The 14,597-nt window shown below is 39.8% G+C and overlaps 1 protein-coding gene across 1 annotated transcript; it reads left to right on the top strand.

Annotated features, from left to right (window-relative positions):
- Positions 1-8,166: 8,166 nt before the first annotated feature.
- LOC122117902 (olfactory receptor 2D3) lies at positions 8,167-9,108 on the top strand. Its single transcript, XM_042691771.1, has one exon. It carries the CDS (start codon positions 8,176-8,178, stop codon positions 9,106-9,108), a length of 933 nt encoding a protein of 310 aa, XP_042547705.1. The 5' UTR covers positions 8,167-8,175.
- Positions 9,109-14,597: the final 5,489 nt, after the last annotated feature.

The raw sequence follows: 14,597 nt of genomic DNA, 5'->3' as shown, positions 1-14,597 counted from the left end.
AAGATTTCTTTATCTATCAAAAGTATCTCAGCATAGTGTTTAAAATGCACCAAAATAAATGTATAATGATTACTAACAAAATCACTCATATCCAAAGAGTTAAGATAGTCTTAGAAAACAAATGTGTAAATTGCTTAATTCATGTAAAATAATAGACCATGTGCCTTTATCAATCAGCACATTATGTTTTTTAAATAGCTGTATGTCTAATAACTACCATCATTTTTTTTCAAAATAATTATGAACTTCACGTGATATGAAAATACCTCTGGTGTCTATCCTTGACAAAGTCTTTCATTCTGCTAATACTGGTATGGGTTGGTTATCTGTATTTAAACCAGAAGGAAATGTCAGACCAGGTAAAGAAAGTAAAAGTTCAGAAGTAGCATTTCAAGTCCAAATTGAATTCTGGATTAAGACCTGCTGCACTGGGCTGGAGGTGTGAATTAGTGCTTAAAAAACCTCTATTTAGCAGATATGAGGCTGCTGGAATTTAGTACAAAAAAGTGCTGGGCTAAAGAAATTTTTTAAAAATTAGAATAATTTTACTTTAACATTGTCTTAACATCTGGACAGGCCTGTGAGTCCAAATGACAAGATTTCAACTCATTGTTGGTCCAAAGACTAGGGTTGGAGGGTGGCATTACACATAGAGGTTCACTACAATTGGAGGTCCATTACACTTCTATATAACTTTACTCTGTAGGTTGAAACTCAAGCAAACTACATGTCACTTTTATGACCAAAGTCCAATTTATAACTTTTCACCTTCTGCTGGTTTGCCATGGAGTTCCCTCTGTTTCCTCACCCCATGGTTTTCTACAGTATCTTTCCCTCTTCCTCATTGTAGCATGAACACATAGACTTACTAACAAATACCTAATCTGTCTTAGATGAACAAATGTGCTTACATCATTATGTACTTACCTCAAGAATACCTCTTAACAAATTTCATTGAACATATTTGTCATTCTCTGTGACAATAAGATGTCCAAGGGCAGGTACCGTTACTGAATCATATTTATTCACAGAAAATATGATCGATCAAACATGGTAGAAATTCATGTCCAGAGCATGTTTCTTGAGCTGATTTGACTGGAGTCAAAGTATCAGGAGACAGAGAAGTCATTGTAAGTCAGGGATGAATGTGACATGGAAGACAGGAGCTTTCCATGACCCTAGGAATACATTAGCAGGCAGCACTTCTAACTTTTCCAATCATCTTTACAAGTGCTATTCTCCTATAGCATATGTGGAGAAGAAAATGTTCTCCCAGGTGACTGTGAACTTGTTTCCAGAGTCAAGAAGCTCCTGTTCGAAAATCATTTTTATGGTTAATTTTTTGCCATTTTATTTTCCTTATTCAGTATTTAACAGGAACTTGTGAGTTCCTTTCTCTAAATGAATTTCACTAACACATGCTAGTGGATATGGAACAGGATTGGAAGGGCCACAGAAACTTGGATTGTCTATTCTGACTTATGTTTTAGGAAGAGACTGAGTAAACCCATAGGTTTTTTAAAATTTCTCTTCTGAATTCAAAATCCTTCTTGCTTACAATCATCTAATCTTTATCCTCTGTGCACACTGTCTTCCAAACCCAGCTCATCAGAGTCATAAGAGGCATACACATTCCCAGTACCCAAACTGACTCCAAGGACATTCTGCTTCTATCCCTGTGAAAAGGAGACTAGGATTCTTCACAGGAAAGGTTATAGATATACTGGGTTGAGGAGGCAGCATACTGCATCTCATGGCTTCTGTTCTCTTCCTTTACAAATTTTAATGCAATATTCTCATCTGGAGAGGTAAAAAGACTAAACTAGTATATCAAAGCCAATGAATCTAGTTCACACTTAAGGGGACCAGCGCTGCAGAAGCACTGACTACCTCTTGGGCAAAGCAGAGACAGTAGGTATCATGTCCTAAAGGCAGAGAGCTCAGATCTTGGAAATCAAGACCACTGACAAGATCAAGAGGGAAATCACCACATTTCCCGTGTCCTTTTGGTCTTTAGGATATACCATGCAACAGCAGTCCCACTTAAACAAGGTGAAGAATGGAGTAGAGATACAAAGAGCAGTCTCTGGAGCTGAAGTACTCAGGAGAATTCTGCATCATTAGTGGGAGCTCTGGCTGTGTTTTCTCTCTGAAGGCTCCCAGATGGTTAGAAGGAAGACAGAAAATAGCACAGCATATAGTTAGCATTCCCGTCTTGCTTAGAGGCCCTCACAAGTTCTTAGATGTCTTCTTAGGAAACTATTGTACTATCAGAATTAAGTATTTTGTTTCTGGAGGAAAAGAAAATACTACTTGAAATTTAGCGTTGCCAGCAGCTGGATACTAATGAAAACCTTGAAGTGATAACAGCAATGGTTTTACATCCTCACAAGTGTACGAAACATCACTGAATTAGGCACTTTACAACAATTACAGTGTTAATTTTTTAGCATACATTTTTATTGTAAAGATACTGTACAGAGGTGTTACAGTTACATGAGTAAGGTAATGAGTACATTTCCCATCCAGCATTGTTACCTCCTTCTTTGTTTTTCCCCTACCATCCCTTTCCTCCCCAACACCCCAACTCCTCCCTTCCCCGACAGGTTGTAAAGTTTGTTTTCAACATTGTGTCTTGTACATCTCATACAGTGTTAATTTTAGACTTTCTTGTCATTTTTCCTAGCACACATTATTTTCACAGAGTGGTTTCATTACTACAGTTTTGCATGTGTACAATGTATCCCAATTGATCTTATTCCTTTATCACTCTTCCTTAATCACCTCCTCCTTTCTTAAAACAACTTCAACAGTTTTCATAGTTCTATTTTCATACATGGAGCAAACTCCTTCTACCATATTAATCTTCCTTCATCCTCTTTGTTAATCCAGCTCCTCCCACTGTTATCACTCCACCCCCCCAAAAAAAATTGAGCCTGTTTTACTTTGCTTGCTTGCTTCCTTCCTTCTATCTTCCTTTTTCTTTCTTTCTCTTACTTTCTTTTTCTCTTCTCTCTATCTCTTTCTTTCTTTCTTCCTTCCTTCCTTCCTTCCTTCCTTCCTTTCTTTCTTTCTTTCTTTCTTTCTTTCTTTCTTTCTTTCTTTCTTTCTTTCTTTCTTTCTTTCTTTCTTTCTTTCTTTCTTTCTTTCTCTCTTTCTGTCTCTCTTCTTTCTGTCTCTCTTCTTTCCTTTTTTTTGTGCCAATCAGTCCTGGGGTTTGAACTCAGGGCTTGGGCACTGTCCCTAAGCTTCCTTTGCTCCAGACTAATGCTCTACACTGGAGCCACAGTTCCACCTGTTTTATTTTTTATTTTTTTGGTAATTTATTGGAGATAAGAGCTGACTTTGACCCTTGATCCTCAGACCTCAGCCTCATGAGTAGCTAGGATTACAGGAGTGAGTCACTGGTGCCCGGCCTGTCATTCATTTTTTTAAGTATATATTAATTGTGCAAAGATGTACCACAAATCTTATATTTTCTTACTACAAATAAAAATAATTAACAGAAACAGAAGAAAAATATAAAATAATGAGTACTAGGGGACTAAACTTATTTACTAAAATACAAGGGACAAGATTATTCTCAAGAGTATTTTTAGTTTTTTCAGATAATGCAAAATAAACCTATTTCTTTTTTGCAAATTATGTTTTTCTCTTAGGAAAATTTATCTAAGAAGGAGAAAAGCGATTGCTTTCATCTTAAAATGATTCCTAGAAGAAACCCAAATACAAATAAAAGAGTATGAGAAAAGTAACTACTGATGGACTTTTTAGGTTTATGGGACATGTCCTCATAAATGGTGCTCAGTGGACAATTAGAGAGAGAGAGAAACTAAAGTAGAACTTTACTTTGTTATATCAATGTCACACATATACACACATATCAATGCCTTTCTCTCTCAACACACACACACACACACACACACACACACACAAGTACTAGGGTATAATAAGCCACACATGAAAGAATATCATGACAACTTTTTTAAAGATAAAAAAACATGACTTTAAACAGTAAGGTCCTTTCAAATAGTAACACAAATATCCAAGGTTGTAAGGGTAAAGACTGACTGACTTGCCTAGATTGAACTATAACACATTTTCTCAAACATAACAAATTATAAGACATATGACCTAATAATAAAACATTTTAAATGCCAAATGGAAAGGTAAAAAATACTCAACTTGTTGTTTACAGATTCGTAAAAATAAAGCATTTGAAAATATCAAGTTCAGTAAAGGTGGAAATAAATAGGAACTTCCATGCAATTTTGGTGAGAGGGAAAACCAAGGAACTTTTTTGTAGAGAGCAGTTGATAATATTCAGAGATATTTAAAATGGGTTATGTTTTTCTCTAATGATATATTACCTAAAATTTATCTTAGAACCAATGAATTAGCTCCAGGCAAGTTATTCCTCAAACATAACTTACACAGGCATAAAAATACAGGATAGAAATGCTTGCTGTGACAATTTTAAGGTCTGAAGGTTCCACATTAACAGGAAGGGTGAACTAAATCATATCACATATAGCATGGGACACAATCAATTTATCTTAATGAATTAGATTTGTATGTACTGTTAAACCAAACTCAAACTACACATAAAATAAAATCCAAGGCACAAAACAAGTAAAATAATAACACTCAAATAAATAGCATGCATTAATATCCAAGGCTGACACTAAATTGATACTGACATCAGAGAATTTCTTTAAATCACTTATAGTTATTCTATCACTCCATTTTTATCTTTCTTTGTTACTTTTCAAATGATGTGACTTTTTCACTTAGATATAAAATTTATTTTGATTTTGATTTTTTTTCCTTGGCATCATAGAATTATAGAAACAAAAACTGAGGCTAGATGACTTTGTGAAGCCCTGAGAAAATATCTGCATGATGTCATTTTTTTTCTTGAGACACTGTCAGATAATGCCCATGCTAGCCTCAAACTCATAATCCTCCCTCCTCTACCTCCTGAGTACTAAGACTATAGACATGTGCTATTATATGCAGCTCCTCTTGATATCTCTCTTTTTCTATTGTGTAAGTCTTGAAAGAGAGTGATGAATATGATTTGGGAACCTTCGTCTGTGATTTCAAATATTACGTAAAGAACATGACAGCACATAACATAGAATGGTAATAAAGTGCATCACACTCTGTTCTCATACACATCAGGTATGATTTCCCACATGACTAAGCCTTGGTCAGTATCCAGCTGGCTCACTATCTACTCTGAACTCCAGGGAAGGCACTGCTTACATAACTCCCAGGACCTCACCTTCAAATATTTTCTCAAAGGAATGTACTTGGTTCAGAAGGGAGACCTTGGAGAATTGGAGCTGGTGCTTTGAGTTAAGGAAAGTAGAAAGGATGAAGCCAGACTGAAAGGATGGCTAGTGCTGCTGGGGTTAGGATGAATGGCTCATGAGCCAACCCATGAATGATGCTGTCCTTCAAGTGTGGTACTACAGAGTACGGCGATTTCTGCCTCCTGTTAAACCCATGCTTCCTTCACTCATGACTCCCACAGCTGTGGTCCTTCCTGTACCTGCCTTGAGGTAAGAGGGGGAAGCTGGTGGTAGGTAGAAAAGATTATAAAGTATTGACCGGGGGATAGTTTACCATCTCTGTGACTAGAAGATGGTCAAGGGCAGACATTACAGCTGAATCATATTTATTCAGAGCAAATTTGATCATACACATGGTAGATAATAATCTGTAATAAGCATACAACATGTTTCTTGAACTGATTGACATGAGCCAAAGTATCAAGAGAGACAGAGCAGGAATTTCAAGTCAGAAATGAACGTTACTTGTTAGATGACAGAGACTCTCACTGACTCTGGATTGTATTAGAAGGCAGAAACCCTAAGTCCCTGATTGTTGTATGCATGTATGTATGAATGAATGTATGTGTGTATTCATTTATTTATATAGTATTGCTTTGCTGGTTTACATTAGGTACACAGATTAGGATTTCATTGTTACATTTTCACATATGTTTAAAATATATTCCAATTAATCACACCTTCTCATTCTTTCTCCCTCTGCCTTTAAAAATTATATTCTGCAAGCCGGGCGCTGGTGGCTCACGCCTGTAATCCTAGCTACTCAGGAGGCTGAGATCTGAGGATCGCGGTTCAAAGCCAGCCGGGGCAGGAGAGACTGTGAGACTCCTATCTCCAATAAACCACCAGAAAACCGGAAGTGGCGCTGTAGCTCAAGTGGTAGAGCGCTCGCCTTGAGCTGAAGAGCTGAGGGACAGCGCCCAGGCCCAGAGTTCAAGCCCCACGGCCAACCAAAAAAAAAAAATTATATTCTCCATGTAAATGTGAGGAGTCAACACATTGAAATTAGCTATTTAAATGTAAGTGGTGTAAAGATATAATTTTTCTCAAGTCCTTGGTCCTCTTCTATTAATCTAGTAATTCTTTGTAAGAAGTTGTTTATGATAAGTAATTCTTGAAATTCAGAGTTTCTCATTTACCTTGTGGTTTAACAAGAAATGTGTCTTCTGGTGATTGTTTTGAATGATTATATTATATACCATATTTTGAGCAACATTGTTCAGAAATAATCTAAGATATCAAATGATTTAGAATTAAAACCCACAAACAATTCCTAATGGGAAACATTGAACAATTATAAGATTTATTCAGGGGGAAAAAATCTAAAATATATGAAAAAAATGTGGTGGGTAGAAGGCTGGGGAGTTTTGACTTATCCAATACTAACATATATTATTAAAGTACTAAGTTTGTGTATATTATACTAATACAGGTGTCAATGTCTCAATGAAGTTATATACAAAATTCAAAATCAAACTTAAGAATGTAAGTGGAATAAATGACATAGCTGCCATCTAAACCAATAGAGGAAAAGTATGTTTGAAAAACTGTTAGCTTCAAGCTTGGTGGTATACTCCTGTAATCCTAATCCTCAAAAGACTGAGACAAGAGGATTGAGAGGTAAAGGTTATCCTATATAAAATAGTGTGTTCACAGGCAGAATAAGCTGAGAGTCCCTGTCTCAGAAATGACAAAGGAGACATTATGTTGAAAATGAACTACACAACTTGAGGATGGGGATGGGAGGGGAAAATGGAGAGAGTGAGGGAAGAGATGACCTGTCCAAAAAGAAATGTACTCATTACCTGATCTATGTAATTGTAACCCCTCCATAATCACCTTTATAATAACAATTAAAATAATTTTAGAATATAAATGAAAAAAGTTGCTAAGATATCTGATCAGAAACAAAACGCTCTCCTGCCTATCCTTGTTCTTTCCAAAATCCAAATAAATTAGATACCTTAGTGTAAAACAAAACAAATAACAAATTTGTTTTATAAAAACAATATTAGCCAGGCGCCAGTAGCTCATGCCTATACTCCTAGCTACTCAGGAGGCTGAGATCTTCGGATTGTGGTTCAAAGCCAGCTCAGGAAAGTGCATGAGACTCTTATCTCCAATAAAACACCAGAAAACAGGAAGTGGCACTGTAGCTCAAGTGGTAGAGTGTTCGTCTTGAGCTTCAGCTGATGTACAGCACCCAGGCCCAGAGTTCAAGCCCCCTGGATGACAAAAAATTACTAACATTTCTAGGGGGAAATATTGGCAAATATTTTTGTAGTCTTTGAGTGAAGAATGACCCATTATGTTGAGGTTAATATGTTTAATTATATAATAATGTAAAAATGAATGGTTAAAGAATGCATACATGTAAAATATAAGCAACAAAGAGAAAAATTATTTACACTGTCAAAAGACTTTTAAAAGTTAAGAATGAAAGAACTCCATGGAAGTGGCACTGTAGCTCAAGTGGTAGAGCGCTCGCCTTGAGCTGAAGAGCTGAAGGACAGCGCCCAAGCCCAGAGTTCAAGCCCCACGACCGACCAAAAAAAAAACAAAAAAACACGAAAGAACTCCATGGAAAGATGGAAAAAAATGAAAATGCAAAAGCAGAGAGGTTACAGTTATATAAGTCAGGCAGAGTACATTTCCATTTGGACAATGTCAGCAATAGAAAAGAAATAGAATAGGTAAAATAATATCAAATTAGATGTTGGTTTTAGTATTAGTTCCTTCTATAGTCTATGCTATCATAAATCAAACCAATCCTGTTCTTTTTGTTTGTGACAATAAGGTAAATAAAGCGTAAGTCTCAATGGAAAAAGAAAACCAAACCTCTGTAGATGAGTTTATCTTCCTGGGTCTTTCAGAGGACGTACAGACCCAGATCCTGCTGTTCATTTTTTTCCTCATCATTTATCTGCTGACCATCCTTGGAAACCTGCTCATCATCATTCTCATCTTTGTGGACTCTCAGCTTCACACCCCCATGTACTTTTTCCTTAGAAACCTCTCCTTTGCAGATCTCTGTTTGTCTACTAGCATTGTCCCTCAAGTGTTGATTCACTTCCTGGTAAAGAAGAAAACCATTTCTTTTGGGGGCTGCATGACACAGATAATCGTCTTCCTTCTGGTTGGCTGTACAGAGTGTGCACTGCTGGCGGTGATGTCCTATGACTGCTATGTAGCTGTCTGCAAGCCCCTGCACTACTTCACCATCATGACACAACAGCTGTGTCTCCAGTTGGCCATAGGGTCCTGGGCCAGTGGGGCCCTGGTGTCTCTGGTAGATACCAGCTTTACTTTCCATCTTCCTTATAGGGGAGAGAACAAAATCAATCACTACTTCTGTGAGCTTCCTGTCCTCCTGAAGCTGGCCTCAGCAGACACTTACAGCACAGAGATGGCCATCTTTGCCATGGGGGTGGTAATCCTGCTAGCTCCTGTCTCCCTCATCCTGGTCTCCTACTGGAACATCATCTCCACTGTGATCCACATGCAGTCCGGGGAGGGGAAGTTCAAGGCTTTTTCAACCTGTAGCTCCCATCTCATCGTTGTTGTCCTCTTCTATGGGTCTGGAATATTTACTTACATGAGGCCTAACTCCAAGACCACAAAGAAGCGAGATAAGATGATATCTGTGTTCTACGCAGTGGTGACTCCGATGTTGAACCCCATCATTTACAGTCTGAGGAACAAGGATGTGAAGGGTGCTCTGAGGAAACTTGCTAGAAGAAAGTCCTCTTAACTCAGTGATCTATGAGTCTGACTTTTAAAGCTATGATCATGAATACTTCTCCATTTATACCTTGGAATAAATCCTGACTAAAATTACCAAGATATTTAAGACAATTTTTATTTTTTTGGTTGTGGGGCCTGAAATCTGGGCCTGGGCACTGCCCCTCAGCTCCTCAGCTCAAGGCTAGTGCTCTACCACTTGAGCCACAGTGCCACTTCCAGGGAGAGATAGATAGATAGATAGATAGATAGATAGATAGATAGATAGATAGATAGATAGATAGATAGATAGATAGATAGATAGATAGATAGATAGATAGATAGATAGATAGATAATGAGAAGGAAGGGAGGGGGAGAAGAATGGATGAGTGGATGACAACTTTTAACTAAACAGTACTTAAGCCTTTTGATCAAAGTTAAGCCAGTGATAATGAGTCACATTGATAGCTGGTACCTGAGGTGTGATACAATGCAAATGGTACTCAGTCCAATCTTGAGAAAAACATCAAGCACATCCCAACAGGGAAAGATGCTACAAAATACTTGACCACAGCTCATCAAAACTATTAAGGTTATGTGCTTCCCCCATGGTATAACTGTTGTTTTCACTGTAGTTGATGTCGGTGCCCTGCATAGACATTTTTCTAATTTGGGGAGGAGAAGGGAAATAATACAATGCTGAAATAAGGATACAGGTTTACCCATTGTAACAACGAGATGTACAAGACACTATATTGAAAAAGAACTTTACAGCTTGGTTGGGAGGAGGAGTTGGGGAGGTAAGGCATGGTAGGGGCTAAACAAAGGAGGAGGTAACAACACTCGATAGGAAATGTACATATTACTTTATATAACTGTAACCCCTCTGTACACTTTTTACAATAAAAAAACTATTAAGGTTATCAAAAACCAAGGAAAGACTTGTGAAACTGTCACAGCCTAGAGGAGCCTAAAGACGTATGACAACTAAACATAACACAGTATCCTGGGTAGGATCCTAGCGCAAGTAAAAGACAAAAGGCAAACAAACCCAAACAAACAATAAAACATACTAAAATAACCCAAATAAGGTATTATGAGCCATAAGTAATAAGATTACCTGTTAATTATAGCAAATATAGCATTATAATACAAGATATCAACAATAGGGAAATTGATTCTGGGAAACTCTCTTTACTATCTTCCTCAAATTTTTATATCTAAAAGTACTCTAGAAATAGTCTATTTTTAATGAAAAAATGCCATCTATTAGTCTTGCTTGTTTTCATGTTACTAGCTCTAAAGTCTAGATTGTGTATACCTAAATTCAAATGGCTGAGAAAAAGTTATTTGTTGTCTCTCAGTTGCAAAAGAGACCAAAGAGAGAGTGAGAAGAAAATATTGGGTATTCACCCTTTAAGAATGTGCACAATGATGTGATAATGATTAAATGAGATGAAATCTCTAATTTGTTTATGATTGTATGAACACAAGTTGTCAAAAAAAATCCAATTTCCACCTTGTTTTACCTTAATCAACTCCAGGGCTAGATTTAATGCTCCCAATGGAGTTTCCCCTACTTACTAATTTGAGTTCTTTCTTTTTTCCTCTTACAGCTGTATACATTCACATATCAATCATTGATCATGTTGTAATGATTATTGAGTATTCCTTCCTTTATAGCACACTTTTCTTCTTTTTTGTACCCAAAGATTCCAGACTCTATCTCAGGCTGATTTTCCTTTTTCCTTTGTAGGAAAGTTTTTCTGTTCGTATTTTAATGGTGTTCAGGTCCCAGTTTCTAGGACCAATTTTCCCTTAGTTCCTCCCCTCCTCTCCACTTCCCCTTTCCTCCCCTTCCCCTCCTCCCACATTCTCATTTACACCCAGCTGGCACAGATTTCACACGTGTAGCAGGTCATCTCTAAGCTCCAGGAGACTATATAATTCAAGTGCTTGATTAACAACGTTTCTTGCATGTCACCAAACATCTTAGGTCCACCCAGGTAAAACGGAACACCCATGGGCTAGATCCTCCAAGCCAAACCTAACAAGAATCAATAAATCAATAAAGACCACACAAAATACAAGATGTTATCTTGTCAAAATTAAGTCACTGATGTTTAGTTCCAGGTAAATGGAGGAGACAGCAAATAGGTTTTGGTTAATATACGCAAATGAGGTGAGAATTCAATAGATGCTGGACTCAGCTTTCCTCCAACCCACCAAGAGAACAGCAGCAGCAGGGACAAATGTGATTGTATGAAATTTCAGAGCTTCTGCATGGCAAAGGACATAGCTAGCAAGATCAATAGAAAGCCCACGGATTGAGAGAAGATCTTCACTAGCCATACAACGGACAAGGGTCTCATATCTAAAATATACCTGGAACTCAAAAAATTAAATCCCCCAACAACAAACCTTCAAAGAAACAACTGCCCAATAAACAAGTGGGCTAAAGACTTAAAGAGAAACTTCTCTGAAGAGGAAAGAAGGATAGCCCATAGACACATGAATAAATGCTCACCCTCCCTAGCCATAAAAGAAATGCAAATCAAAACAACACTGAGATACCACCTCACCCTAGTTAGAATGGCTATAATCAAGAACTCTAATAACAACAGATACTGGAGGGGATGTGGACAGAAGGGAACCCTACTGCATTGTTGGTGGGAGTGTAAACTTGTTCAACCACTTTGGAAAGCAGTGTGGAGGTTCCTCAAAAGACTCCACATAGAGCTCCCCTATGGCCCAGGAATCCCACTTTGGGGCATTTACCCAAATGATCACAAACAAGACCATACTAAAGCTACCAGCACAACCACGTTTATTGCAGTATTATTTACCATAGCTAAGATATGGAACCAACCCAGATGCCCCTCAGTAGATGAATGGATCAAGACAATGTGGTATATATATACACAATGGAATTCTATGCCTCCATCAGAAAGAATGACATTGCCCCATTTGTTAGGAAATGGACAGACTTGGAAAAAAATTTTATTAAGTGAAGCAAGCCAGGCCCAAAGAAACATGGGTCTCATGGTTTCCCGTATTTGCAATAGCTAGTATATGTCTGAGTCAAGCAGAAACGGTCAGATAAGTTGATGTTAGGCGAAATGAACCCCAAGATAAGGACCCAAATGGTTTTTCTTTCTTGCAATTATTCCTAACATATTTATAAGATGATTTCTTTTTTGCTTTGTATGTCCCTCCCCCATGGTATAACCCCTGCTTTCACTGTATTTCATGTTGGTATAATTTGTGGAGGGGAAGGGAAAAAACAAATTGTTTAAATAAGGATACAGGTGGACCCATTGTAACAATGAGATGTACAAGTCGTTATGTGGAAAAACGAAGTTTACAACTTTGGCGCATGGGGGGGCGGGGGGAGGGGGAGATGGGAAGGGATGGGAAGGGGAAACAAAGGAGGAGGCTACAATGCTTGATAAGAAATGTGCTTATTTCCTTGCTCATGTAATTGTAACTCCTCTTTACGGTATTTTCACAATAAAAAAAACTTACTAATAATTTTTAAAAAAAGAAAAAAGAAAACATGAACCTAAAAAAAATACAAACTCAAAGCTCCTGGGTCTTTATTGAGCAGAGAGGCGGGGCGTGGTGTGGGCGTGGCCAGAGCTCTAGAAGGGGCGGTGCTTAAAGGACGATGCCTGAAAGGCTGGAGGGTATTTGTCTCGGGTCCCAGCCAGGCAGCGGGGGCTTCTGGGGGGGTCCTTTGATCTTGGAGCTTCTGTTCCCCGGTGCGCATTGGACGCTTGCGAGCTGCCTTGTGGCTGAGAGCTGAGCGAGCCCGGCCAAGTAGAGTGCTGGCGTCGTTGTCAGGGCCAGGTATGTGTACCGGCTTAGGTGGGCGACTTCTGCCGCTCCTCTCCACCGTGCCCGGGGGGCGTGTCTGCAGGGGGCCTTGGATAGGAGCGAGGCTGGCGGGCCGGACTCCCGCGGGTCGCGACCGCAGGGTGAGCGGAGTTGGGAGTGGCGCCTGGGGTCGTCCACGCAGGGCGGCGGTGGTGCTCCGCAGCTTGGGGCGAATCCGGGCTTCCAGCTGCGCGCGCGGGCGGCGAGCGGAGGGCCCCGGGGCAGGTGCGCGCGGGGAGCGAGTGGAGGGTCCCGGGGCAGGTGCGCGCGGGGAGCGAGCTGGGCGCTCACCCCGGCGAACCCGAGGAGCGGAGCCCGAGAAGCGGGGCCGGGAGGCGGCCGGGGCCCCGCGCCGCTGGGCTCCGAGCGCCTGGGGATTCGCCCCACTGCGATTCGCCCTGTCACTCCTCCGGAGATGGCCCGGCCACGGAGTCCTCGGTGGGCTGGTTTGGGAAGGGCTGGTCTGGATGCCTTGGAACACCTGGGGTGAGCGGCTCTGCTGGGGAAGGAAATGAGCCTTCCTTTACTGTATTCTATCTTGCTTTGCGTTCCAAACCATTCCTCACCAACCCCCTTAAAACGTTAACACCTCCAGGGGGGGCTTGCTCATTTCAGATTCCAAACTTTCTGTTCTTTATCTGAGCCAGATTTCTCTCAAGGCTCTAACTCAAGCCATTCCCCTTCCTGTCACCCACCCAGCGGGTTGAAAACCCGCCCTCTTGACAAAGTGCTACCGGCTGGGCATATTTAATAGGTATTGGCGGCCCTCAACTGTCTCACCTGGATAGCTACCTCTGATCCTCCAAAGTCCTGACACCTGCCATGCCCTGCTCCCGCCCTGCACTGGCGTGGCGCATTGGCTTAACTCAAGTCTCACTGCCATCTTCACCAGAGGTTTATTCCGTTTACTTTAGAGCTTAAACTTTACATAGGCTTTGCCTTTGGTACCATTCATTACTTCCAGACTAAAGCGACTCAGTCATGGCTAGGCCTCCAACTCCTCCAGTCCTCAGGAAACCTTCAATGGAAACAGAGCAACCTTATCTTCCTAGCTCTGTAATCATTCATTCATTCATTCATTCATTCATCTATAGCTGCAGTTTTTCACTTCCTGGGTAAATGTTTAACTCATCTCATTCTTGAGGTGCAGTGTGTTGCTTTTCATTTATGCTTTGTTACTGTTAGTATATAGTAGCAAAAGCTGAAATTTCAAAGTAGTTAAATCACTTTTTTGATGTTTGGTGTTAAGTACCTGCTCCCTGGTTCACTGCTTTTCTGGGAAAGATGCCTATTCAAGACTTCTCCCTCTAGTGGTATTTTAAATTGAAGATACGTTTTTCTTGTCCATTGCTGTTCTTTTTCTATAGCATTGTGCTTGTTTGGTTTGAGTTGGGCCTGAATTTAAAGGGGGTTCTGATTTCTTTTTCTCCAGGTGGGACCAAAATCCCTCCAAGTGGACTTTCTCACCTGCTACTGAAACCCTGGCTGGGCTGTCCTGTCTTTTTGTTTGATGTGTTCTCATGGGGTTGGGAACTAGATAGTATATTTTCAGAGCAGGTATAGAAGGATCTGCTGAGAAGTTGTAAGTGACTTGAAGTAACATAATTGGGTAAATCAAAGGCAAAACTGGCAAGGATCAACTG

Source organism: Dipodomys spectabilis, unplaced genomic scaffold, assembly GCF_019054845.1.
Source record: "Dipodomys spectabilis isolate Male_0828 unplaced genomic scaffold, ASM1905484v1 ptg000145l, whole genome shotgun sequence".
In the NCBI taxonomy this organism is placed as follows: domain Eukaryota; kingdom Metazoa; phylum Chordata; class Mammalia; order Rodentia; family Heteromyidae; genus Dipodomys; species Dipodomys spectabilis.
This window is presented reverse-complemented; position numbering and strand designations above follow the sequence as displayed.

Excerpts from the sequence above, each read along its gene's own strand:
- LOC122117902 (XM_042691771.1), top strand. The coding sequence starts at position 8,176 with ATGGAAAAAGAAAACCAAACCTCTGTAGATGAGTTTATCTTCCTGGGT.